Source organism: Thunnus albacares, chromosome 3, assembly GCF_914725855.1.
Source record: "Thunnus albacares chromosome 3, fThuAlb1.1, whole genome shotgun sequence".
Classification (NCBI taxonomy): Eukaryota; Metazoa; Chordata; class Actinopteri; order Scombriformes; family Scombridae; genus Thunnus; species Thunnus albacares.
The window spans coordinates 25011689-25039329 of NC_058108.1; the positions used below are offsets into that span (position 1 = coordinate 25011689).

The window sequence follows — 27641 nt, forward strand, 5'->3', positions numbered from 1 at the left end:
TAAACAATGCCATAATGTCAGTGAAAGAGTCACAAGAAGTTGCTGAAAACTGAAAAGCATTAATGCAAGTGATAGCGATGCATTTCAACAAATGTTTCTTTGTTACAATAACAAGCTGTTTGTCTGAAAGGATTGAATAAATTAGTTGCATCAAGACTGAGTCCGTGGTAACCAAAAGTCTCATTAACCCAGGATTATACTCTCTATCCCTCTCAAAAGAAGACAGTTACCAGAACCATGCAATCCCATACACAAAGTTGAAAGGCACCCAAGACCAACAGAACACTGTAGCAGCCTCGGCTTTATCGGACGTTGGCCTGCTATTTGTTTCAGCGGGTTAGTGATAAGTCAGAGCTAGGTCATAAACTTTATGAAACTGGTTCATATTCCTAATATGAAATCATGTCACTATCAGTTTCCAGCAACTCCAAAGAAACACTGAATTCCTGAAAACTTTGGTTTCACTAACATGTTGTAGTTCCACGAAGCAGAGAGTAAAAAAGCCAACCAAAAAATAATAATATTACAATGTAACATATTTGTGCATTTCTGGGAAGTGAAAGTGAGAAATAAAGAAGGGAGAAAAAAATGTGTGTGTGTATGTTTGTGTGTATGTTTGTGTGTGTGTGTGTACGCGTGTCTATGTGTGTGAGAAAGAGGGAGGAAAAGTGAAACAGAGCAGTTTTAGGCTTGTGGAATTTGGTGGGAACCTTGGTTCTTGCCAGCAGTGATTTGAATAAAGCTCAAAAACAAATAATAGAAGATCTCAAAGGTCCAAAGTGCTTCTCCATGCAGAGCCTTTTCAGATTTGTTTGTTGATACAATAAATATGTTCAAGACCAATCAGTGTTCGTGGCAAAGACAATGGAGGGCACATTTACACGGCATTCAAAAAGAGAAAGAAAAAGTTAAATTGAAGCTTTCTGTTGTTATTAATTCTCAACGTGCATGTCCATTACTTTTTTTTTTTTAAAGGGAATAGCTACTGAGAAAGGAAAATGCAAGCACACAACATGCATGCCTTTTAAACTAAACACTTTTAAACTAAACATTAAAAATGTTTAATTTAAAAAGGTTATTTTACTTAATCTTTTAACGTTTTCATTTTTTAGTGTATTTCTAATGCACAGAGGATATTTTACAAGCTCCTTGTGGTAGTCTTTTGTATTTCAAAATAGAGAATTACATGAAAAATACAATGTAATACACAATTCACAAAATTACTGACATTGTCTTACCACAAAATCAAATAATCATCAATTATATAATCAGCTTTAATCACAACAGGAAAAATAAATGGATTAATCAAAAATAAAATAATTTGTTGTTACCTCAAGAATAAATATATTTCTTCAGACTATATGATTCTGATTCATAGTAAGTGTATATCAACTGACTTGATGGGCTCTGATCTCGAGGCCTTGTCTTGAAGCAGTTCCCTGTGTAAAAAATCTGGTTTAAATACCTTCATAATTTCAGTTTTTGTGCTTATATGTTGCATGTTTCTAAATGAATGTATTTAATCAAATTAAGAAGCAGCATTCCTAGGCCCAGCTGCTATTGTAGCGTAGAGAAACTGTACACAATGCACAATGAGTGTGGGAGGAAAAGGGGGATTGATAGGGGGCCCGACAGCTCCTTTTTACCCTGGGGCCTTCTAGCAGGTTAATCCATCCCTGAGTGTCACCCAGTGTGACTCTGTGAAGCTTTGACTTGTAATTTTGTCATGACTTGTACTTATAAAGACTCAAAGCAACACTACAACTGTTGTTCTCATATAATGACTCTTCATGCTATATGACTTAGGAAAGCTTCTTCTACTCCATCCTACTTTACTTATGTTGTTGTTCAGGAACAGAAGAACTGAAGTGAACACCCTCAGTCAGTCTGAACATTTCCTGACACAAAGGCCTATGGCAGACGTATTAAGATAAATAAGTAATTGTCAAACAATTGCAGACTTGTGTATTCCTCTGACAAAGGAGGTGCACTTTGGCTCATACATTTTATCTCAGGAATCAGACAGTATGTCTCCTCCTTTGTTGTGCATTGATTATTATTATTCCTCAAACCTATCTATTCTGTGTGTTTTCTGCAAAGCACATACTGTATGCGTCGCCTCACCATACAGTTATGGCTATGATACAGTGTGATGGACGCCACTTCCTTTATGCTAAACTATGTTTTGGGTCTGATGAAACAAAGCATATGTTTATCTACCCTGCCCTTACATGGCTGTACCCTGTATGCCACTTTGCATGGCAATCCCTCCAAGCGATCCACCATGGCACTCGCTTGCATGACTTGTGGCGAAGACTATTTCTAATTCATAAAAGCCAAAAGGATCAATTCAAAATTTATGAACAATCTGTCCTGCAACAACCAGTGATTTCTGTGGCTGTGGGGCAGTGGAGACATGGTGCAACAGAAAGGAAAGTTCTGCCTCCCCTCATTTACAGGAAGACACACATACACTAATATACTCATGCACGCGCACATACATGCACACAAGGGCCAAAAGGTAAGAAGGAGCTTGTGATTGGTGGTTTGAATTACTTTTGGTCATGCTGGATTTAGATTAAACAAAAATAACCTTGAAAAACATGGCAAATTGCTAATGGAGTTCTGCATTTCTGAGATAAATAGACTTCTGAAGGGAGTGAACGATGGATGATAGTTCTTTTGCTTTTGCCATTTTATGTAAAATATCATTACAACTTCTTGTCAAACTAAAACCAGGGACCAGAATATCAGAATATTTTGTGTAAAATTAACATCACTTACACCATTAACATCAATTTACTGACATATTGGAATGATATGGTCCTTCTTGATTTTGTATATCATGCAAACAGTGTCTTGCCTTCTGTTTGTGCCTTTTTTTGCACAAAGGCATTTTGACATGTCACAGTAGGAAAAGCCCACATGAAAATGTTATGTGTTATGTATTACTGGGACACCTGAATTCAATGGAGCCATCATTAATGTTATTTGTAACACGTGTGCTTTTCCTACTATGACAAGTCAAAATGTTTGCTGTGAAGCCTTTTATGGATGCACTTTTATTGACTTTACACTTTTAAATAATTGGTATGATTGGTAGTTTAATCCACAACTTCAACATATGACACACACATTGTTAGGTTTAGTTTTATTGAATTAATTGTAGGTTTAATTGGAAAAAGGTTTGACTGATTAAAATTAATATTAATTGTTAATATTCACACAACAGATGCTGCAGAATAGTAGTCCAGAAATGCTGATCTTAGCCTTGGCCTTAGAAAGCATCCATCTGGCCTAACAAAACTAAATGTACAATCGGAAAGAGAAGCAAAACCATCACATTTACTCATCTGATATCTTGTAGTTTAGTCCAAAATTGTCAATGTTTATATATAATTATTATCATATATACATTATTTTAAATACCAAAAGGAAAAATCTTTTTGTTGTAACTTTTTTTTTCATCTTTATAAGGCGAAACTTTTTCTTTTAATACTGTTTATATTTCAAACAGCATTTTAGTGCCATTAGTGAGCGAACAATTGCACAAATAGACCAAACGAAATGCACTTTCACGAAGATTTGGACAGCCTAAATATGATCTATAAACACTTGAAGATGACACACATGAAGAGACCTGTGAATACAGGGACATGTCTGAATTGTGCTGTTTTAAAACACCTCCTCCAAAAACAAACAAGAGTTTTGGAACATATTCGCTGAAAAAAAGATACCACATCATTTTCACTTCTGGTTTTAAGGTAATTGTTAATTCACATTGCCATCTGGTGGCGAAAGCACAGATCACGTAGTTAAGAAGGATGCAGGGCAACCAGACTATCCACAAGTAACGTCAGATTACGGAAGCAAACTCTCTCCATTGATTGGCCAGTTGCTTCAATGCCACCAATCAGATTCTAGATTGTAGGCGGGACTAGCCAACAGCAGGAAATACACAGTTAACTGCAATTACTTCTTTGGAAAGTTTTGAGCTACCAACGAATGCAAACCATCTAAAAAGACTTTTAAGTGTGCATTTATCTAGACTATCTATTTTATATCAGTATAGAGTTATACTTCATTGCGTTTAATCAGATAATTTCCGCAGCTGAGACAGCATGGATCATCTGTGTTGTTTACATGGTGAAAGAGCTGACAAGCTAACGTTAGCCTAGCAACTTAGCTTGCTAACATCGAGTCATATGAGCTGATAATTATCCCGCAGCTTTGCCCTCATGAATGAAACTCGACATTGGTGAAGGATATAACTGACATGTGGACCAGCGAGGGCTTGTCTTAGGTCGCAGTGAGCTGTAGGAAGTGTAACAATGCGAAGCTAACGTTTAATGTGTCGAGCGTCAGAAACGTTTAGACGAGTTGAACTATTTACTCACTGAATCTGCGTCCAGTTTGAGAGGCCTTTACAGCGGCTTCATGTCAAGATGCCTTGTTCCTGTGGGAACTGGAGAAGATGGATTCGTCCGCTGGTCGTTGTGTTATATATCTTGTTATTAATAGTCGTCCTGCCTTTGTGCATCTGGGAACTACAGAAGTCAGAGGTCAGTTCTCACAATCGACGGCTTTGATTGACATGTTGCTTAGTCAAGTTTCTGGGTGCTCTGTTGGTTTTACACTGTGAAGGAATGTAACTGAGAACATTTACCCAAGAACTGTAAATAAAGGGCAGGGTCACGACAAGTCTGTCGTAAAACAACAGTCAGCTGCACAAATTAACTATTAAATAGGTTTTTCTTTCCATAATCATTCCTCCTGTTCATAGATCCCTTCACAATGCACTCACAATGTAAGTGATGAGGGCCAAAATCCACAAGCCTTAAAATATATTTCAAAGTTTATCTAAAGCTCATCTGAAGCTTCAGTGTGCAAATTAGTCAAATCAAGTAGATATCTTTCAACGTTACAGTGTTTTTAGTGCCCAAGTCCCTCTTTTTGTTACTAAACTTCCACCGCAGCTCAACAGGGAAACAGAAAGAGGGAATTTGAAAGAAAAGACTGTAAATGTGACAGATATCCACTTGATATGACTAACTCAGACTGCTGAAGCCTCACATAAGCTTCAGATAAACTTTTAAATGCATTTTTGCACAAAATGACTGTGGACATGCTGTAGATTTGTCACTTACATTGAAAGGGGATCTCTTAATAGCCAGTAAGAACGGGAGGAATGATTACAGCGAGGAAAACATCTTTCACTGTTTATACGGGCACCTGATTGTTGTTTTAAGACAAACTTGAAAAATTGTGACCCATACTGGAGTACTTCCATGTTAAACTGACATTTCACTTCATTGCAGAGTCGACTCTTGTACTGTTTATGGATTTTATGACTGAAAAACAGAAACGTCCTTGACTGACTACAGCAGTAGAATGCTACTCACATATTAATGTAAAGTAATAATAATCCCACAAGGCAATATCTATAACACTTTTACTGTACTTTTGATACTTGAAGTACAATTTTCTGATAATACTTTTGTACCGCTTCCATCGCTGGTTTTGAAGAGTTAACAGACACTCTGGGTGTCCAGGTTGCTACTTTTCCCAGATTTGAATGCAAGTCAGATGTTTATGTGTTGACTGTTTTTTTTTCATGTAATGACAGGTTGGCACTCATAACAAAGCATGGTTCATTGCTGGGATATTTGTCTTCATGACCATACCCATATCATTATGGGGCATCCTCCAGCATCTGGTTCACTACACTCAGCCGGAGCTTCAGAAACCTATCATCAGGTAAAGGCGTCAACAATCATGTCATCTGTGAGCAATATCCTTCAAGTGTTTTTTAATGATTTGTGTTTTTTATTGTGCTGTTTTTCTAGGATATTATGGATGGTCCCAATCTACAGCCTGGACAGTGTGAGTTGTGTATTATATTAGCAAAATCGTTGTGCAACACACATACTGTATATACCTAGGTCATATGTATGTATCACTGGAATAACAGACATTTTACTTAACTTTCTTTATTAGACAGTTTCTCAAGGAATAAGCTCGAGAGAATATTTTAATACACTTTGCTCTTTGACAATCATATCCTCGCTCTCTCTGTAATCCCTCTCTTTTTTTAATCTTACAGTGGATTGCACTGAAATACCCCAATATAGCAATTTATGTGGACACGTGCAGAGAGTGCTATGAGGCCTTTGTCATCTACAACTTCATGACCTTCTTGCTGAACTACCTGGAAAATCAGTACCCCAGCCTGGTGATGATGCTGGAGGTCCAGGAGCAGCAGAAACATCTGCCTCCTCTCTGCTGCTGCCCGCCCTGGCCTATGGGAGAGTGAGTTCTCTTAATAATATTACCATTTTTACACTAAGGACTCATATACAATCAATGTGGGACCATTTTACAGTAAATTTGATGACCTGCATTATCCTGTTGTCGCTCTGTTTACTCAAACCATGGTCATTGGTCACATGTCAGGCGGTGAAGACAACTATTCAAGACACTCTGCTGTACATACTATGTGGCAAACAACACATCACACACATCGCATTATAATTTTGGAGAGAAAATTAACTGAACATAAGTAAGTAATAAAAAGGCAACATGTCTGTTTCTTGTGTTTGCATTTTATTGAAGTTTCTCATAAACCACAAAGCAGACAACCCAATAACAGTCACCAGTTTCAAATTAGCTTCAGTCAGGCAACATCAGTAATTGGTTAACATGCCTATGTGTGGCTAATTTTGTCCAGAGTTTTTTTTTTTTATAAAAGAGGATCCATTTGTTCTCCTTTTCAAACTATTCATTTGCCTGGTCAGCAGCAACTGCGCCATCTCTTTTTTTTAAAATGCTGTCCTGTTGTTATTTTCAATCCCTGCTGTTTTGCTGCATTGTACATGCTGATAATATGAATTTTGACTGAGAAGATGTTGAGGAAAAGTTTGGTATTTCAATGTTAAAATGATGTCATTATCCTTGTCTCGAGGATCTACTTAGCAATGTGTCCTGTGATCATCAGTGGCTCAGTTTGATCTCAAACACAATAGATTTCTTACTGACAATCAGCCAAATTAGATGTAATTAAATGCATTTTCTTATTCAAATCAAAAACTTTCCTCTTCAGGGTTTTATTGTTGAGATGTAAGCTGGGAGTGTTGCAGTACACAGTCGTACGACCCGTCACTACAGTGATTGCCTTGTAAGTAAGCTCCACCCTTCATGCATTTCGTTTTATTCCTAAATACCAGATTTATTCTTAAATCACAGCTTTTTGTCAGCCATATGTATTGATGTCTCTTGTGTTTGTTTTTTCTTCTTCATAGGATCTGTCAGCTTTGTGAAGTGTATGATGAAGGCAATTTTAGTTCAACAAATGCATGGACATACCTGGTCATTTTCAACAATATGTCACAGCTGGTAATGCTACTGCTTTTTTAATAGGTCCTAATGTAGTTTGCCTTTAGTTAAACATTAAGATTAACTAATATTTTTCTCTCTCTCTACCTTCTCTTTATGTAGTTTGCCATGTACTGTCTGGTGCTGTTCTACAGGGCTCTGAGAGAGGAACTGAGTCCAATCAAACCAGTGGGCAAATTCCTCTGTGTCAAAATGGTGGTGTTTGTCTCATTCTGGTAAAACTCAGTTTGTTCAAACATAATGACATGGCTATTTCTTCATTAAACTGAATATTTTTATAGACTTTGTATGAGCTGTTGTTACACTACTGTGATGTAGCTAATATTATGCAAACTCTCTCAGGCAAGCTGTGTTCATTGCTTTACTGGTGAAAGTGGGCATTATCTCAGAGAAACGTACATGGGACTGGCAAAGTGTGGAGGCTGTTGCTACTGGTCTACAGGTAAGATAAAGCTCATTTATTTGAAAACGCAAGTGACAATAATTTTTGTGTAATAAATTGATGCGACAGAATTTTATTTTTCCACCCTGAATTGTTCAACTTGTTGCAAGTATCTGATATTGGTTGTCTTACTACCTGTCTGAAACATAACCAAACATACATCAAACTGTCCTGTTTCAGGATTTCATCATATGTGTGGAGATGTTTCTGGCAGCCATTGCCCATCACTTCAGCTTCACCTACAAGCCGTACATCCAGGAGGCTGAGGAGGTCTCCTGCTTTGACTCTTTCATGGCAATGTGGGACATCTCCGATGTCAGAGCAGACATTTCTGAACAAGTCCGCAATGTTGGTAAGTGCCTCCTGGCTACTGGTGTACTGCCACAGTTGTGTTTAAAAAGCATGTATCTCTCATATTCTCCTGCATGGAGAAGATGACTCTTAAAAAGTCTCTGTTGGATTAATTTACAGGGAGAACAGTTATGGGTCGTCCAAGGAAACCCTACTTCGGCGAGGCACAGAGTGACGGTGAGCGATCTGGTCTTCTATCTTCCGGCTCTCAAGATGCCATCACAGAGGCAGCATCCAACCCGGTGTCACCAAAGGGTCAATACCAGGGCCTGGGGAGAACCCTCACCCCGCACTCTTTGTCAGCCCCTGCTGGGCTCAGCTCTGCACCTTGGGGTGAAGGATATGAAGCTAGATGCGAAGAAACGGAGGAGGAAGAAAGGACCGACCAAACCAAAGAACCGACAGAGGCAGATCTGATCGTAATCACCTAGCCTACTGTCAATGCTGATGTCACCAACAGACTCTTACCAGACATGCTTGGGCAGGACCCAATTACAGCCTTGCCATTTTTCCTCAGACATTACTTCACTAATGCAACATAAAACAGAACTTTTTTAAAAGGGCACATCACCCAAGTACTAGTAGACGTTCGCCAACAAATGCAAAACCAGATGGACCTCTCTGCCTGTGACAGCTCCAAGAATGTTCAGCAAATTTTATGACATTTTTTTGTTGTACTTTGGAGTTATATGGCTCAATAGACTATGTCAGAATGGTTGTTCTCCATTGTAATCGGGAAAGGTCAATTCAAACATGCGTCAAAAATAGCACACTTTTATCCAGCAAACCCAGTCTTTGTGCTGTTGTGTTACTTGAGATGTGAGGCTACGTTACTCCTCAAGTCTTGAGTGAAACATGCACATGTATTCTTTCCAAGTAGGAAATTATCACACTTTTTTTTTTTTCAACTCAAGTCATATCATAATCTCAGATGTTACAGATTAGAAAAAGAAATATGCACTCTATGTATTGGTTTATAGTGATTTCAGGGGACATGAGTAATTATCAGTGGAAATCTACTATAGTAAAGCACATTTCTTTCATACCCTCCCTCTTGAATACACATCCTCTAGTTGCTAGGACAAAAATAATCTGATGATTTATGATGATCTAAAGCAGCATTAAGTATTTTGGGATGCTGAAATAAACTTGAGGTGAGAGTTGACAGTTTATGCCTTTTCAGGTGATCAGTACACTTGGGTTTAACTGACTATGTTACAACACTACAAAAAATATCAGTATTTGAGGAGATACTTCAGGTATAGTCCAAGTATTAAAACAACTTACACCATTCATTCTGTTACTGTACAATCAGCACATTGTACTAAATTCATGGTCATCGCTTTATTGCATACAGCTCACTCTGCAGTGTTAAATAGAAATTTATTTACTAGTCTTCTGAGATGCCTTGTTCTGTGTGCCGTGGAACTAGTCCATCCACTTCATCAACTCAGCTTTTATATTCCGGGATCCGTTTTATTTGAGATGTTCTCCATCCTTTATCCTTTATCTACACCACCACACCTAAGCCATTTATTCTTTCCTGTAGATTTTCCAAGCTTATTTTTCATTGTGACTTATTTGGATTTGTGCAGGGATATCAACGTTACATGTACAGTGTAGGATATCAGTTTGATGTGTCCGTAAATACATAAATAGATCATACCTACAGCATAATCTGCATCATGTGCAGCCAAAGCATGTTGCATTGCCTTACATATTTTATTTTTTTAAATAAAAACTGACGGCATTACATCAGAACACATGTTCCACATTTTAATTCAACTCCATCGACAGTTTCTTCAATAAAACTTTCAATAAACCAGATTAACTATAGCAGATTTCTTTTTTTCTTGCATTTATTAAGAAAATGTCACATTTATTTAATTTTGTTTTTATGGTACCAACCAATTTTATATAATCAAGGAATGATAATAATATTTCTGATATACTTACAAACAATATATTCATAAGTACAAATTATAAATGTCCTATGATCTTATGGCACAATTTACAAATTTAAACATAACTTGGAGGTTCATTGTTACAAATTCTTCATGATCGTGATAAATCAGCATCCCACTGGCACAAGCACGGGTTCAGGTCATGCAGGCTTCTAACTCAATCTCAAAACAGATTATGTGTGTCTGGAAAAACTTGCAAATTTGAAGATTGGCATTACATTTATGAGAAATGACAAAAAAAGGGGCAAACTAAATGATATCAGAAAGGATGTAATGCATCCATCCTGTGTGCCAATAGGACTGAATTTGTTGAGGAATGACTTTCATAAAAATGCAACTTATAACTACATTGTAAGAAATTATTACTCCATTTGACCGGGGACATCCTCTATATGGGCCGTTATGGAGATGGTGCTCTTGTGAAGCTTCACTGCGAGGCGGACCCAGTCTCTGGCTCGGACCTCCAGGGGCTGCTGCAGCACGGCAGCTGCCTGCTTCCAGTGAGAGTTCTGGCTGAGGGTGCTGACACTGATGTCTTGGTCCAGGTGGATTTGGTACCAAAAGGGAATAGCAGTTATTCTGCCTGCAGACGTAGCCTGGACCTGGGGAACATGGATTACTGCTTAACAAGATACTTCATAGTACATAAGAATGGTCAGCTACAGCTTGTTCCAATTACCTGTTAATCACTTGTCTTCTGTTGGTTTAAAAATAGTTTAAAAATAATTTATGACAAAATGGGGAGCTGATTCTTTTTGATTCTACCCTTACCAAAATATTTTTGCATTTTAATATTTCAGCACTTTGGGGAACAGCTGGTATGCCTGGGAATATTTCACATTGCACCTCATGTTAGATGAGACAAAAATATTTTAATGTTCCGAAACAAAACTATTTCAAACTGTTCCAGGACACAAAGTTTTATCTCAGTTTTATCTTCCTCAACTCAAGAAGTGGGTTTAATGCTGCTTTCATGCAGGACCAAAAATGCAAAGTTAGGAGGTGAAGTAAGCTTGTAAAGGAGACGCATACATTGTGTGTTTGATTGAAGTTTAATTACACTTATTCCAATCAAGCACGTAGCACTCCAAGGCCAACATATGCCTTACCTTGATTTCTCTGTTGGTGTAGTTTGCGTTGGCATTCATAAGGTCAAGAACGAAGAGCTCCACAGACTCACTGAGATGCCTGCACTCCAGGGTGGAAAAGTCCAGAAACACATGGACTGGTACCTAAGGGAGACATAAGATTAGAGCTGCAAAGATTAATCGATTGGCAACTATTTTGGTAATCCACTAATCATTTAGGTCCTTTTGTAAGCAAAATAACAAATATTTGATGGTTTCGAGTTCTCAAATTTGAGAATTTGCTGCTTTTCTTTGTCTTACATTACAAAGAATTATATATTTGGACTTCGGACTGTTGTTTGGATTCCAGTAAATTGTGATGGACATTTTTATGTTTTACAGAACAAAACAATTACTCAAAAGAAATAATCAGAAGATTAAATCGATTATGTGAATAATCCTTACTTGTAGCCCTAATCATACAGTCAAGTGAGGGGTTGGCAGCAGTCAAAAGAAAGGACTATCTGCTAACATTATGAATAAGTGTTGCGAAAAACAGAAAGGAAAAAAAAAAAAAATCTAAGTTGCATATTATTGCTCATGATACAGATTTGGATGAAAACTTCAGATAAAGGGCTCAGGTTTCAAAGAAAAACCAAAGGAACACTGCAGTGTATTAAAAGTGATGCTGAGCCTGACTCACAGCTGATGATGGCACCGGTATTTAACTCATCCTCCATCTCGAACTCTCCAAAACTTGACAAATAGGCCTCGGCTGCAGGGCCACAGACTAAAAAGCCGGGGGAGAAATGAAAGTGGTGGCACAGAATGTGGCACCGTTTCCTTTACTGCAGAACAAAAGAATCTTTCCTCCTCCCTGTCACAGTTGTGTAGACCTCAGAGCCCCGCTGTTTGATGTGCTTGATGTAATGTGTACTGATGGATTCAGGTAGGAATGTCTTGGGCCAAGCTGTGTGTTGTGTCTTGTGTGACAGTTGTGCTAGAAAAGTGCCCTCCACTGAGGGCTTCAAAGACAACATCTGTTTAAACAAACGACCGTCCCACGAGGGCCTGTAAAATTGGAGCACAAACATGATGTTGGAAGAAAAAAAAAAAAAAAGAAAGAAAAAAAATATAATTTCCAGACCAAATAAAGAAAAAGAATTCAAAGAGGTTTTGCACCTTCGTTCACGCAGCTGGAAAGCACACATCAAAGAGGAGTGCACAAAAGAAAACACAGTCCTGGACCTTAGTATTCCAAGTGAAATACCTTGTTCAACAAAAGACAAACCACATATGGTAGGAAACAAAACAACTGGATGAACAGTCTGACTGATTATCTGAGGCAAGTAAAAATTTGTTGTGAGATTTTTTTGTGCTTTTATAGTAATGCACTATATGTCAATCATATTTAACAATACCCCCAGGCAACACATTTGCACCTAATGGTCTAAACTTTGAATGTGAATGACGCAAGATCACAAACACAGAATACTATATGTGAAAACTGTCAATATTGACTGTTGCATCAGGACCATGAGATTGACTGTTGCATCAGTAACATGAGACAGAATACAAGATATGAGCAGCCAGAGATGTGTAAAAGGAAGATTTGGTAACTTGTGTTGTAAAGACTGAATAAGTTTCCGCTCGACAGTGAGCTTCAATGTGAGTTCCTGTCAATCAATTTGAGTGAAAAGTTGAAATCTTTTGAAAAATGTACATGTGTTTCAGAATATCTTAGTATTTGGTATGTCCCCCTTTTGCTTTAATGACGGCATGCACTCGAGCTGGCATGGACTCCATGAGTTTGTGCAAAGCCTGATGACCCATGTTATCCCAGCATGATTTGACAATGTTCCAAAGAGCTTCTTGTGATGTCAGAGAATGCTTGGCTTTCTCAGTCTTCAAATGCCTCCATAAATGTTCAATGGGCTTGAGGTCAGGTGACTGTGGAGGGAAGTCCATGACAGTCAGGACTCCTTGGTCTTCTTTGGTCTTCCAAGTAGTTCTTGCAAAGCTTTGGGGTGTGTTTGGGGTCATTATCCTGCTGCAATATGAATCCTCCAGGGAGATGCAAACCAGAAGGTAGAAGGTATAGCATGTCTCTGAAGAATGGAGTGGTTAGTCAGTTCGGTGCAGGTGTCCAACTCCGGAGTAGTAAAAACACCCCCAGATTTGAATATTCCCACCACCATGTTTCACCGTCTGTTGATCGTTCTTGCTCCTGTTTGTCTCCTTACTTACACCCAATATAGTGGCTTCCAACAATTTCCAAATTCAGTAAGCCACTGTTTGAGCAGGGTTGATGACACACGATCCAATCCAATCCAACAATAAGCCATCGCAGATTCAACATTCATATTTAAACATATCGTTTTTAACATAGCATGTTTGTATACTGCTTTATATAAATAATTTTACTTTCATACATTTAACTCCCTTTTTTTCCCCAAGTTTTAACTATAACCATAGCTCATAGTTCATTATGGCTTCAACACCCTTCTGTTACTGCCATAAGTCTCATCAGTAAATAGGACTTTTATCCAGTCATCCACTATGCAATGCTGGTATTTCTTGGCCTTGTTTCCCCTCTTGAGAAGTGGTTTAGAAACTGCTACTCGTCCTCTGAGATACAGCCTTCTTTTGACATTATTTCAGCTGATTGGAGTCTTACGTTCTTTATTTAGCAAATTCTGTATCTGTGATGAAGTTGCTTTTCTCTCTCTCTCTGGGAACTAAGCTTGATTTATTGATCTTCTGATGGTGTGGTCACTTTTGGTCTGCCTGGTTATGCTTTGTTTACAACTGATCCAGCTTCTGCAAAGCATTTTAGAGTTCCATGCACTGTCCCCTTAGAAACCATTAGTGTAGTCATGATTTGACCCTGAGAAAGTCCCTCTTTGCTTAGAATAACAATTTGACTTCTGACACTTTCACTTTGTTCTGATGCCATGTTTCCCACTATCACAATGCTACAGGTGAACACTGGCTGCAGGTTGAGTTACTTGAACGAGCCTCTGATGAGTAGATCAAATCTACCTGAGTGTCATCCGAACCCTTCAATGGAAGGGATACAGCTCAAGAAATCTGACCTTTTGTACAACGGAGTTAAGTTGGTCGATGCCACAAATGTATTTAAATTTGATTGCTGACCTAGAAATAGTGAAGAGTCTTAAATATTTCTTCTTTATTTTACATCATAACTTCTTGTGTTTTAAAATGTGTCTGAAACCTCAAACTTTCTGGTTATTTCCAGGTTTGTGTGAAAATATTAGAGCTTTTTAATATGGTCTCAGACTTTCAGTCCTCATTGTATATAACTACACAATGGCCGATATTCCTCACTTCTAAAAACTGTAAAACATATGTTTGATAGGGATCCCATAACTTAAGTTACTCTATGATTGCCACAAAATTACTATATGCACTAAATAGGACATTTTACAGTTGAAAAACAAGCCTAATGGTGTCACTGTTTTTAAACTGCCTCCAACATATTTCTTGCATTTCTTTACTGGAATGTATTATAATTTATCAGAATGAATATTTAAATCATCTGGCTCTGTCACTTTGGAACTTACTGTCAAAACATGACACAGACTGGTAAGTCAGAATCTAATTGGTCACTTGCAGAAGTGACAGTGTAACACAGTGCAGTTTCATTGGATGAAGCCACTATGGATTCATTTGGATGCAGGGGTTAACAAAGTTCACAGTGAAAACTATGCTGTAAATTCCTTCAGCATGAGCAATGCTGTTTGATATTTAACAGATGCTGATTTGAGCCACTGACTGCATTGCAACAGGTGATTGTCTTTGTGTGCAGTACATGGCTTAAAAAAAATCCCATTAAAGCTGACCAAACTGTAGCAATTTACATATAGTACATCAAATTTTACGGCATATTTTCAGGGACTGTTGTGTAGATTTGTGCCTGCCTAGGAAGATGTTTTAAAAGGTGTTTTAATTTAAATGTCATGTTTAACAAAGCCTTCAACTGACATTTTGCAATCTGCAGATCGGTACGCCATCAGCTTTTCACTCATTGCTTTGTTGCTCATGATGTAACCTTTACCCATTTTTCACAGAGAAAAGGAAGCAAGCAAAAGATGTGATGTGGCATCCTTTGTTGTTTACCTCAGTTAAGGTAGCGAATGTCTTTTTGCTTTTCAATGCCAAGATTTAAGACACACATACGCACACACACACACACAAAAAAAAAACCAGTGGTCACAGCGCAGCCCAAACACTGCAGTGACCTTAAAGGGAACTCCACTGCATGTGAAAATGTTTTACAAAGCCTTTTGTGTTTCCTGAGGGAAGTAATGTCACTTGAGTCAGCGGCAGTTGGTGCTGAAGACGACAGATTTGAAAAGTTTTAGGCGCACTCCGGTAGCCTACTGGTTAAGACAAATGACACATAACCGCAACGTCAGCCGTTCGAATCCAACAGCAGACCTTTGTTGCACGTGGCCCCCCACCTCTCCCTCCCTTCATTTACTGTCATATCTACACTGTCCTTTTAATATAATGCCCCAATAACATATATTTTTTTAAAAAGTTGTTAAGAAAAACTATTTAAATATTTACTAACAACAGCAAATTATACAAAGTAGAAGAAATCTCCGCAGTAAAGAACAAATTATTTTTGTCTAATTAATTCAGTTGTTTCCTGATTCAAAATGACAGAATCATAAACTCCTAATTTTTCGTCTTGCTAGCTATGTGTGTGTGTGTGTGTGTGTGTGTGTGTGTGTGTGTGTGTGTGTATGTGTGTGTGTGTAAGAGAGAGAGAGAGGTTTATATCCTTACAAGTGAAAGTGAACTGTGTGTAGATGCAGCAGTAAGGTTTGTGAGTGTGTGTGTGTAAGTGACCTGGCCATGCTCCTGTAGCTGAAGCAGGAGAGCGGGTAGGAGTGAGGGGAGGGGGGGGGGGGCGGCATTCATCAGCCCTCTAAGTGGCTGTAGGAAAAGCAATGCTCGCTGGGAGTCAAGCTGACAGCAGTTTTCCTCGGATCGATCTGCAGCCCTGCTCCGGTTTATGACAAAAGAGTTCACAACACGGAGTGCCACCCACCAAAGTGGAATAATAAGAGTGAGTGTGTTACACGCCACTGCCGGAGTCTACCCGCATTTGGCGGTTGGGCGGGCGCTAATGTCAAGCCCTGATTGTGGGTAATGTAGGCGCCAAGTTTTGACAAGTAAGAAGAATGCATGGAATAAAAAAACAACACAATATCTCTTGAGATTCAATTTTGATCCTTTCTTTAAAAAAAAAAAAAAAAAAAAGCTATGATCTTTACATGCAAAGTAAATACGTATACCTCAACATGCAGTGGCTTATGTAGGTACACTTACAGTGAACTGGTTGATGAAGGGAGCAATATTGAATCCCAGTGTTGGCTCCTGACCCTGGACAGCACTTTCCAACAGCAACGTGTCTGACTCCACCAGCATACCATACACCACAATCTTTTCTGGGAAGACACGTCCTCCTTCTTCAAGCAGACACCTAATAAAGATTATAGATGGTTTTATTCCCTGAAAATATATTTTCCTCTCAGACATCTAAAAGCATTCAAATAAAGAAAAATAAACACACGAAACTCATAGAGCACGTCAGGCATGTGCTGAACTCCGTTTCCCAACGTGCTCTGCTTTGGCGACTTCATTTACCTGGCCAGTGAGGCTTTCTCCATCAGCTTTTGTCTTATTAGACCACACGTCTCCACGCAGTCCAGGATGATGGCGCTCCACAGCTTTTCCCTGGAGGGCCTCTGCAGCATCCCGTGCTCGTCCTCCATGTGGTTGAGCCAGAACTCTAGATGTTCTTCTGGGATATTACTGGAGCAAGCCAGTCTCTTCAGCACTTCCTGTTGCTTCTTCTTTTCCACAGAGCTGTAGGCTTTTACATGACCTTGGCTGGCAGCGATGAGGGAGAGCATAGAGAAGCCCTCTGACACATCCAGCACGTAGAAAAGGGGCCTACCAGCGAGGTCAGACTGAACACCTGATCCTGGCTCTTCGTTTTGGCATGCAACCTTCAGCTGGGAGATGAGTTTGGCTAGCGCGCTGCGAAAACTCTGATGGTAGTCGTGATTGTTCAGGAGCGCTATTTCTGAACATTCCAGCATGCAGAAATCTTTGGTTTGATTTTGGTCAGTCTGTAGACATGCTAATGCACTGCACAGCTCTGCCTCTGGGTTTGGGTTTGAAACGGGGCTCCCAGAGTGCTGCGAATCCAGACGCTTGTTTAGATGGATTTCGTGCCCATCTCTCACCACAGCAACACTGCAGAGCCTCAGGAAGGCATCACGGCAGGAGACTTCAACAATCAGCTCATCTCCAGGTTTCAGGACAAAACCTGGGTAGAAACAACAAGGGAAACAATTGACTAGGATGGATTTTACCAGATCAATGTACTGGTACAGTACTGTGCAATACTGTTTTGGTACTGAGTGAAATGTTTCTGAATCACAGAGAATGTATACTGATTTAATGTCTGGTCAGGTTTGTAGTTCTGTTAAGTTAATCTTCCCTGGTTCCCTGATTTAAATGAAAAATAGCCTTAAATGTGATAAAATGTTTATTTCTCAAAGCAAATTATCAAATAAAAAATAATTTTAGTATCAGTATCAAATATCAGGTATTGTACTGGAAATTTTCAAATGATACCCAGCCCTGGAGCAGTGTAGATGAAACTAAAGGGTTCATTTACACCTGCTGTAAAAAAAGAAAATTCACTAAAACACCTAAAATTAAATAAAAAGGAACACTACATAGACACAAATACACAAAAATAACATTGTTATTCATAATGTCTTTATCATGATTTTGAAACGCTAAGCTGGCATGGAACAAGCATCTTTGACAACATTTTAAAAGGGTGAAGAATGAGGGGAAAGAGGAAGAGAGGGAAGGAAAGCAGGAGATGCAGAAAGAGGAAAAGAGGAGAGGTAGGGAGTGCGAGCGAGCGAGAGAGCGAGCGAGGCCAACAGAGAAATGAGATTCAGGGGACCAGGCACGGAGAGAGGGGGAGAGGCACAGAAAGGATTCCTACAGGAATAACATCTGTTCATGTCTTCATGTCAGTGCGTGGCTCATCAGAGGCATTTGGGAAAAATGCATATTTATTGCCTATAAGAATTTCATGAACACTAAAGAGTGTCACAGGCGATCACGGCGCACACGTCACAGCGGCCGGAAAACGGATGTTGGTGATCACCGGGAATGTTGGCGGTTCCCTTGATGCTGCTCTTGCCAATTAGCAGCGCGGTGAAATGCTGCTGAGCCCTGTCTGAGAGATGATGTGCTGCGATGCCAACTGGAACACGTCACCGAGTGTCTGTGGCTATTAAGTTCACGGTGGCATGATGTCATAGCAAAGAAAAGGATATACAGTGCCCTCAGGAAGTTTTGACACCCTTAATTTAATGCACAGAAAGCAATTAAAACTTTCTGCAGTTCTTATCAGTTTATGTGTGTTGCTTAGCAAGTATCCAGTGCCCTCATCTGATATAACATGGAAATGCATGATACATGGGAGTACAGAATACATGCTGGGCAGAAAATAAATACAGACGGGTGACAAATTAAAGGAAAAACCAACATAAGTGTCTTAGTGATGTGATGGGCCACCACGTGCTGCCAGGACAGCTTCATTGATTCTACAAGTCTCTGGAACTCTACTGGAGGGATGAACACCATTCTTCCAAAAGACGTTCCCTCATTTTGGTGTTTTGATGATGGTGGTGGAGAGCGCTGTCTAACACGTCAGTCCAAAATCTCCCATACGTGTTGACTGTGACGGTCACAGCATATGATCATTTTCATACTCGTCAAACCATTCAGTGACCCCTTGTGCCCTGTGAACTGGGGCATTGTTATCCTGGAAGAGACCACTCCCATCAGGATAGAAATGTTTTATCATAGGATAAAGGTGATCATTCAGAACAACTTTGTATTGATTTGTAGTGACCCTTCCCTCTAATGGGACAAGTGGACCCAAGCCATACCTGCAAAATGCCCCCCACAGCATAACAGAGCCACCAATAGGGGTCAAGCATTCAGGGCTGTACAGTTCTCTTGGTGTACGCCACACCTGCACTCGCCCACTTGTTGAGAATATGGTGGTGATGACTCAGCTGACTATATCATTTTTTCCCCACATCTCTGTAGTCCACTGCCTATGGTTTTTGCACCACTATACTCTCAAATGTGCTTTCATCTTTGTAATGAGGGGTTTATGCACTGCAACCCTACTATAATATCTCTCTCTATGTAATTGTCGACGGACTGTTCTTGCTGACTCAGTGTGATCACGTCCTGCATTGATGTTCTCAGTTACCTGTGGAAGAGTTGCTCTTCTGTTTTTCCTTCATATGGCACTAATGCACGAGCATCGCGGTCATAAAATGTGTGCTGTCGGCCACAATCTCCGACTCTATTTACTGACGACTTTCCTATAGATCTAACTGCAGATGTCACTTTAGTCACTGTTCCTATGGAAACACCAGCCAGTTGAGCAGTCTTTGTGACTGAAGCTCCTGCCATCCGTGCCCCAAAAATGAACCCTTTTTCAAAGTCACTTAGATCTTTTCTTCCTGCCATCTTGATACAAAATCAGAATCAGCTGGGCCTCTTCATCATTTTTATGCATGCTGCAGAGCATGACTGAATGTTAATTGCTTAATTGTACCATGCAGTGCAGCTGTGCGGAAGAATCTGCATTCGTTATGTTTCTGCACTCATTTATTCAGGTTTTTCCTTTAATTTGTCTTTTTAATTTGTTTTAATACAACTATTTTAATCATAATTAAAAGTCGTGAGAATTTAATACTAGCCATGACTAATGACACATTCCCTGAACAGATGGACAATGCCTATTGTATAAATGTTGCCAAACTTCCTCCATCATGTCTCCCTGTGTGTGTACTGCATCTTACCCTTGGTGCTGTGGTCAGGGTAGATGGCTTGCTCCCAGCAGGTGTCCTCCTGGGGTCCGGTGGACAGACTGCTCTCCTCGTCCAGGTGGAGCTGGAACCACACGGCCAGAGCATCCAGCTGTCCCTCCTGCGTGACAAGCAGGCGGATCTGCTGAACCTCCCTAGAGGTCAGCCCCTCCAATTCCTACAGGTGACAAATACAGAACAGTAAAAGCAAGGATGTCAGGTGTTAGATATATAAAAAACTAAATCAAGTTTTACAGAAATTTAGAGAAAGCAGGTGTGTAAAAAGGTGTGACATACAGTACATAAGTATAAAAATAAAATGAAGTTTCAGAGGGATTAGTATAGAATGCTTTCTCTTTAACAGTGCTGGGAATTTCACAGACAGTTTGGAAGTTACAGGTCTTGCAACTTTTCAAGCCGAACAAATTGTTAATTGGGTCAAAAGCTGAGGAGTTATATAATGATCTATGCGTTTCATGCAGTGTGTGTATAGCAGTCTTACATGTATTTATACCTAATATTCTATAGATTTAATAAATTACAAATCCAATTCCAAACCTCATGGACTACATATTTTCAACTGGCCAAATAAGACCCATGTGTAATTATATTCTGGACATCCTGGCTACAGTAGTGGGTGAACTAATAGACATCTGAATCATACAGCTTAATACTGCATGCTGTGTGTTACAGCAGACCAAAGCAACAGTGGCCACTAGCTTTATGGTGATTTGCAGGTACATCAAAGACTATAGTAATAATTCAAATTGGCAAAAAAAAATTGAAAATTGTTGAGATCCTATAGGGAAAACTGTTCAAAATCAGCAACCAAGCTTGATGATCAAACAATTCAAATAAACTATTCCATGCAACATGACACAAACATGCAGCAGTGGAAACATCCAAGTAGTCCATAGTCCTGCTCACTGTCATATTCCTGAGACATGCTCATGATTCCATTTTTTCATGGGTTTTTTGCAGCTCAGCTGATTGAGTATGGTTCAGTCTGAATTACAATGCAAATGAATCCAAACATCACTCTGCTTACATGAGTCTGCTTCACTGATTCTGTACACAGATCCGTCACAGATCTGTCATCAGGCTACGTATGTACTGACTGGGCATGTCTGCAAGTCCCTGCTGCATGTGTGGATAAATACTCTTTGATGAATATCAACAAATTATCCAGCAGGTACTGTCTGGCAGACAAACACTGTCTCTCCAATCTGGCAGGTGTGCACTGGGAGATAATTAATCAGACAATCCCTGCAGGTCTAGCTAAATAAGTAGCCACCAATGCACAATATTTAGGCCTGTGAGGCAGCCAATATGTTATTTCCATGAGACCAATAGAAATATGGTCAAGTTAATTATCTATTTGAAAATTAATTGGTTACATTATTCTGCTTGACTCAGGGCAACAGAGACAAAATGAAAGAATTATTCTGCTCACCTGCACGTTGTTGAAATCTATGTTGAGGGCTGTGAACGGCTCTGTGAGTGGTTTATATCCTCCTGGCACTCTGCTAAGTCTCTCTGTAGTGTAAGGCTCCATGGAGTCATCTGGCAGAGAGGTGCAGCTCACTGGACTACGGAGCTCCCCGGCTGCAGCCATGGACAGACCGCCCACCTCTGACACACGAAGCCTGTATGAGACAGAAACACCAAATCTAATGCTGGGTCCAGACACCTTGTGCTGCTGTCTCAAAAGGGTTGACTACAAGTACTGATCTGCTTCTCTTGGAAACAAACGTGTGAATAAAGTACCTGTGATTGCGGCGGATCTCAGGGCACTCGACAGCCATTCCAAACACAGTAGCTCCAGCAGGGATGACCCGACCTGTCGCAGATGGTTCCCTGAATTCGTTCTCCCCGCTCTTTGGAACAAGACACAAATGCTTTTTTTTATGATAAAAGCACTCCACATGGAAGTAGATTGCATGTACAGAGTTTACAATTAACCAGGCATACTATTTATCCATTATGTGTTTAAGTAAAATGTAAAACCTTATACAGTAAGCAGGGCTCAAGACTAACTTTTTTCACCAATGTCCCAGAACTGTCGTAAATTTTGTGAAATTTTTTTAAGAAAAAACAGAATTTGGGAAAAAATTCTGTGTCTCAGTCTCAGTTGTCTCAGTCTTTGTACTGACGTCTTCAAGCCCTGAAGCTACTACTTGATTCTGTGTGTTGTATTGATTTACAGGGGCGGACTTTACCATTAGGAAAGCTAGGTAACTGCATGGGGCCTCCAACTAAAAGGGCCCCAAACATCTATAGATTTATTATGATGTTTAGGTATGAAAAATATTAAAGTATGTTACTATTCTAACTCATTATACACCAAAATAACTTACAAAAAGCCCCCAAAAGCACTTAAAAAATATTACTGTATACTTGTACTTCAGAGGAAAACATTGTACCACTACATTTACCCGACAGTTAAATGTTACTGGATACGTAATGTTGCAGATTCAAATTTTATTCACAAATTATAACAAATACAATATGATGCACTATTATTCATTAAACTGTCCAGAATAATATACAATGGTAAGGATTAAAAGCTCCACCTTGAACACAAGTTAAGTAAATTTAAGTACATTGTCCTGAGCTGTGCTCTCTTTACTTTTAAGTAAAACTTTGAATGCAAGACTTTTACTCTTACAGTATTTTTACTGCGATATAAATAGTTTTACTAAAGAAAAAAGATTTGAGACATTCCCAGTTAGAGAGAAGGTGAAAATAAAGCAAGACAACTATTTACTTTAATGAATTATTAATATTAATATTATCTCACCACCCGCCACGTATCTGCTATTAAGCAGAATGTTAATATTTATGACACCCAACCTGCCCGATCCGCAGATTAACCATGATGCCGGTATCATGGAACTTTTTCCAATTTATTACATGTTTTTACCATGGATGTATTATAAGAGCTGGATATCAATAACAATTGCTTGCCTGGTGCATTGTTGTTTAGGAGCAACTTCTTGGTAAAAATCTTGGATTTTTAAAAATTTTACAAGTCATTGAAAGGTTCCTGAATGCACCCTTTGTTTGGGTCTCTGTGAGGCTAGACCATCTCATTTGGGGAGGATACCTCTCTGGCCCTCGTGTCCACTTAGCCCACACCCTGAACTGAGATACAGCTTTCAATTTTACATGTTTTTCAAAGCTTAAAAAAGTTTTATTTTACAAATTTATGAAATTATTACCATCAATTTTCCTGAGCATGGAACCATGCTCGTCTTAATGTTTGATGTTAAGTTCTCTCTGGATCAACCCGAGGGATATCTGGTAATGGGTCATTTTGTTTCCATTTAGATCAATATCATATATCGTGCAACTGCTGACTTGTACATTCCTATCTCATCAGTGATTACCGGCTGTAGTGTGAGGCAGCGTTATCCTGCAGACTGCATTAAACATTTACAATTCCTGTATAGAACCTGGTCTCTACAGCAGCTACTTCAATAGGACACCTAGGATAAAATTTTATAATACATGCATAAAAAATAAAACAAGTAATATGGCAGTAAATTTGGGGAAACATCTGACAACAAACTTGGATGCCAAGAACTATATAAATAAGACATTGATAGGAAGAGATGGCTCTATGTGAGGCAGCAGTGGAAAAATGCTATGCACAATGGCTTGATGCTAATGAGTTACACAGATGAACCAGTAACTAAGCAACTGAAAAACAAAGTTAGGTTTTTTGACCTGTGCTTGTGTTGCCTGTGGAGGCAGCAGGAGGTGGTGCCAGGCATGAATGAGACTCTCTATGATGCCCTCTCCAAACAATCCTGCATCTACGGTCTCTGTCACCACCAACGATACCCTACCAGGGGAGCAAAAACATACACAATTGTAAAGAAAAAGATTTTTCAACATGAGCATGAATATTACATTTTTATTGTATTGTAGCTGTAGGATAAGTGTCAAAAATTTTAGGCGTACACTGCACCTTTGTGGGATGTCCTTTGGTACCTCCATGTCCAGAGATTTCATATGGAGGATCTTGATCCTACCATCCATTCCGTTTGCAGTCAACACCTCACAGGCCAGTTCATACATTGTCTTCGACAGCTCGCAGGCGTACACCTCAGCAGCCCCTGCCTTCTTGGCACACATGCTTAACAGAGACAACCAGGAAATCAGAACAATACAACACATGCATTAAAACACAGGTCTTATTCTAGCTGTAGCCTGAAGAATATGCTACCGCTAAGTGTGGATTTGAGGTTGATAAGGATCGTGTTCAAACCCACAAAGCACGCATAAAAATAAAAAAGTTTCCAAAGTCTCATGGAAAATATCTCACCCAAGGATCCCAGTGCCAGTACCTATGTCAAGTACAGTGTTACAGCCGCTCTCAACAGCCTTCTGGATGGCTTGCTGGTACTTCCGGTTCCTTCCATGGTCGTTGAGCATTAAGAAATGCCAGCGCTCCACCAGCCAGTTGGCCACACGATAGAAGTTCTCCCTGGCTTCTGGGTAGTCCGGTCTCAGTTTCAAGGCTTTGTGGAAATGACCTGCAGCTTCATCTCTAAATCCCATTCTGGATAATAAAAAGAGACTCATGGTGTAAAAACAGTTTAAGCAGAAATTTAATCTAAAAGTAATAACACTTTTGCATGTGTAATTAGAGGAGTGATAATGTATTCTGTAAACAGAGGAGGAGAGAATACTTGAACAGGTGTTCGCCCATGCTGTTCAGGATGACTTCATCGGCAGGGAAGAGTTCCAAAGCTTGTTCGTAACAGTCAAAGAGGTCCTGAATGCGGCCCACAGAGTCCAACTCTTCTGCCCATTTGAAGAGAGTGAACCTGAAGGATTCCTGCAAGAGTGAGGTCACAAAATTGTGTTAAAAAAATGATACATCTTTTTGTTCTCCAGCAGTGACTACTTTGTTTGAAGTGTATGACATGTATGATTCTGGCGGGCTATGTGTGCACAATGTTTGGCAGTAAATGTACACAGACTGTGGTGTAAACATGTCATTACCTTCGCAACCTCCTTAAAGACAGGTGCAAGGTTGAGGACCAGAAGGTAGTGCACAAATGCAGTTCCATAATCTTGGTTGAACAGGCACTGCTGGGCACTTTCTAGTGAACTAGACACCAGCTCATTCCTGGCAGGATCCTCTCTGCGTCGCCTTCGGGTCCTCCTGCCATGCTTCGGCCTTGCACTGGCATTAGGCATCCCAAGCAGAAATGAAAGGCACGGAGTGGAGAATCTGTTGAGAAATGACAAAGAAAATGCAATATATGGATTAAAGCCACTTTTAATAGGACAAGGTACCAAATAAAACAGAAATACTCATGTTTAGAGCTGCAACGATTAAGTTGATTAATCGATTGATAGAAAATTAATCTCCAACTATTTTGATAATAGATTTATCGTTTTGAGTAATGTTGTAAGAAAAACTAAAAAAAATTCTCTCATTCCTGGTTCTTAAATGTGAATATTTTCTGGTTCCTTTAGTCCTCTATGACAGTAAACTGAATATATTAGGGCTGTGGACTAAAAACTAGGTTTCCGAGGATGTCATCTTGGGCTTTGGGAAATAGTGATCGACATTTTCCACAATTTTCTGATATTTTATAGACTGAACATCGTTAGTTGCAGCCCTACCAAGTCAAATTTGTTTTTTCTTTGTCAACATTTTTAGAGCATAGGTCAACTGATCAATCAAAATTATGAGATATGTAATTGTGATTATAAAACACGTCAGTTTTATTTACTTGCTATTATGTAATTTTGACCAAATCAAAATTTTGGCATATTATCTCAAACATGTTATCACATAATTTCAACTAAGACCTACTGTAGTTAGTTATAATTATGAGATTGAATTTAAAGATATTAACTCAGTAACCTAGGTCTCATAGTTTTGACTAATGAATAGTTTTATATTTTTTGACATTCCTTATATTTGTCGATTTTTCTTTGCCTTGAAATTGGCTTCCATACATGCCAACACACTGCAAAGTAACACTTGTAAGGATGTCAATATAAGTTACACAGTAAATACTACATAAGTTAGCCACTGTTTAACAATGACACTTTAAACAAAATGCTACTTTACAAGCATCGCTGATTGTTTATGTTGACTTACTGTGAGTGGTTTTAAATCACAGGCTGAGGTTCGGGATGCAGACACGCGGAGATCACTTTTTGAGGTGGCTTTTATAAGTTAATGCTACAAACACGCAAACGCTAACATTACGGTTATGTCCAATAAAGTCGTTAGCATCGCTCTGAGCAGCCTAACACGACCTTACATGGTAAAAGCTGTTCTGACAGTCGCTACAACAGGTTTACTGCATGTCTAGAAAAATACCCTATCTGTCTGTATTCACGTCAGTTGTGCTAACTGCTCACTATAACTCAAGCTAAACACATTTCTGCTTAATATCGCGCATCGACCGTTGAACGAGAGACGTGTCCGCTCGCAAAACAACTCGGAACGAAACATGTAACCACACAAGGTTCCACCTCACGGGCGCAATAGTAGTGAAGTTTAATGTATTTGAAGTAAAGAGCATGACATAATCTCTGTACGAACCATGGTGACAATAATTTCCATATCGATTCATAGTTACGCTACAGTAATTGTACCGCCTCAAATTTGGCTCCGGAAGGATCAATGGCAACAAATCCTGAAGCCCAATCAAAGAGTACAAAATATCAAGATAGTTCCCACGCATGAAAAACCGTTACAGTGGAAGGATGACGGAAGCACTCTTGAATAAATATGAATACAAGTTACCCACTCAGTCCTAATTAGTCTCCCTTTTTTTACTATCACCTGTTCTTATTCTTCATAGCCTATATATTATCAATTTATCTATATCTTGATCTATTCTGCACACACAACATGTACTGCATGTCTGTCTGTCCTGGAACAGGGATCCCTCCTGTGTTGCTGCTGAGGTTTCTTCCATTTTCATTCCCTGTTAAAGTTTGTTGTGTGTGTGTGTGTGTGTGTGTGTGTGTGTGTGTGTGTGTGTGTGTGTGTGTGTGTGTGTGTGTGTGATTTTCCTTATTTGAATCAAGGGTCTAAGGATAGAGGATGTTGTATGCTTTACAGATTGTAAAGCCTCCTGAGGCAAATTTGTGATTTGTGATACTGGGCTAGGCTATTTCAATAAAAATGGACTTGACTCACATTTCTCCACTCCAGCATGACTCCACTCCACTCTCTAAAGCATTGTCACTGCTTTAGATCTGAAGGTAGATCAATGAGCTAATGTTTCAATAATTCGTGGCATAAAGCTTTGTCATCCATAAATAGGAGGTGGCTGATGTTTCACTGGACTACCTATATATCCCATTTATTCATGATGATCTGGGAGCTGAAAACTATGCTGATGCACACAACTTTGGTGGGATTACATAAAACAATTTATAGTTACTTTGGTGACTAGTTTTGAGTTTGCTTCTTCTTGACAAAGAGTTG

General features: G+C 39.3%; 2 protein-coding genes across 2 annotated transcripts; one reads left to right on the top strand and one right to left on the bottom strand.

Annotated features, from left to right (window-relative positions):
* Positions 1-3930: 3930 nt before the first annotated feature.
* tmem184c (transmembrane protein 184C) lies at positions 3931-10012 on the top strand. The gene is made up of 10 exons (XM_044347223.1): positions 3931-4562; positions 5627-5757; positions 5847-5883; positions 6104-6309; positions 7100-7174; positions 7299-7392; positions 7495-7607; positions 7735-7834; positions 8015-8186; positions 8306-10012. The coding sequence occupies exons 1-10, from the start codon at positions 4446-4448 to the stop codon at positions 8614-8616; spliced, it is 1356 nt and encodes a 451-aa protein (XP_044203158.1). The 5' UTR covers positions 3931-4445; the 3' UTR covers positions 8617-10012.
* prmt9 (protein arginine methyltransferase 9) lies at positions 9669-26755 on the bottom strand. The gene is made up of 13 exons (XM_044347222.1): positions 26298-26755; positions 25184-25415; positions 24868-25016; positions 24501-24737; positions 24144-24311; positions 23900-24017; positions 21938-22047; positions 21624-21816; positions 20165-20348; positions 16896-17583; positions 16578-16731; positions 11259-11381; positions 9669-10751 (listed from the first exon to the last, which is right to left on the bottom strand). The coding sequence occupies exons 2-13, from the start codon at positions 25379-25381 to the stop codon at positions 10512-10514; spliced, it is 2562 nt and encodes an 853-aa protein (XP_044203157.1). The 5' UTR covers positions 25382-25415; positions 26298-26755; the 3' UTR covers positions 9669-10511.
* Positions 26756-27641: the final 886 nt, after the last annotated feature.

Excerpts from the sequence above, each read along its gene's own strand:
- tmem184c (XM_044347223.1), top strand. The coding sequence starts at position 4,446 with ATGCCTTGTTCCTGTGGGAACTGGAGAAGATGGATTCGTCCGCTGGTC. Across the intron at positions 4,563-5,626 it reads GGGAACTACAGAAGTCAGAG|GTTGGCACTCATAACAAAGC; the intron begins GTCAGTTCTCAC and ends ATGTAATGACAG. Across the intron at positions 7,835-8,014 it reads CTGTTGCTACTGGTCTACAG|GATTTCATCATATGTGTGGA; the intron begins GTAAGATAAAGC and ends GTCCTGTTTCAG.
- prmt9 (XM_044347222.1), bottom strand. The coding sequence starts at position 25,381 with ATGCCTAATGCCAGTGCAAGGCCGAAGCATGGCAGGAGGACCCGAAGG. Across the intron at positions 24,738-24,867 it reads ATGGGCGAACACCTGTTCAA|AATGGGATTTAGAGATGAAG; the intron begins GTATTCTCTCCT and ends TTTATTATCCAG. Across the intron at positions 21,817-21,937 it reads GAGATCCGCCGCAATCACAG|GCTTCGTGTGTCAGAGGTGG; the intron begins GTACTTTATTCA and ends TGTCTCATACAG.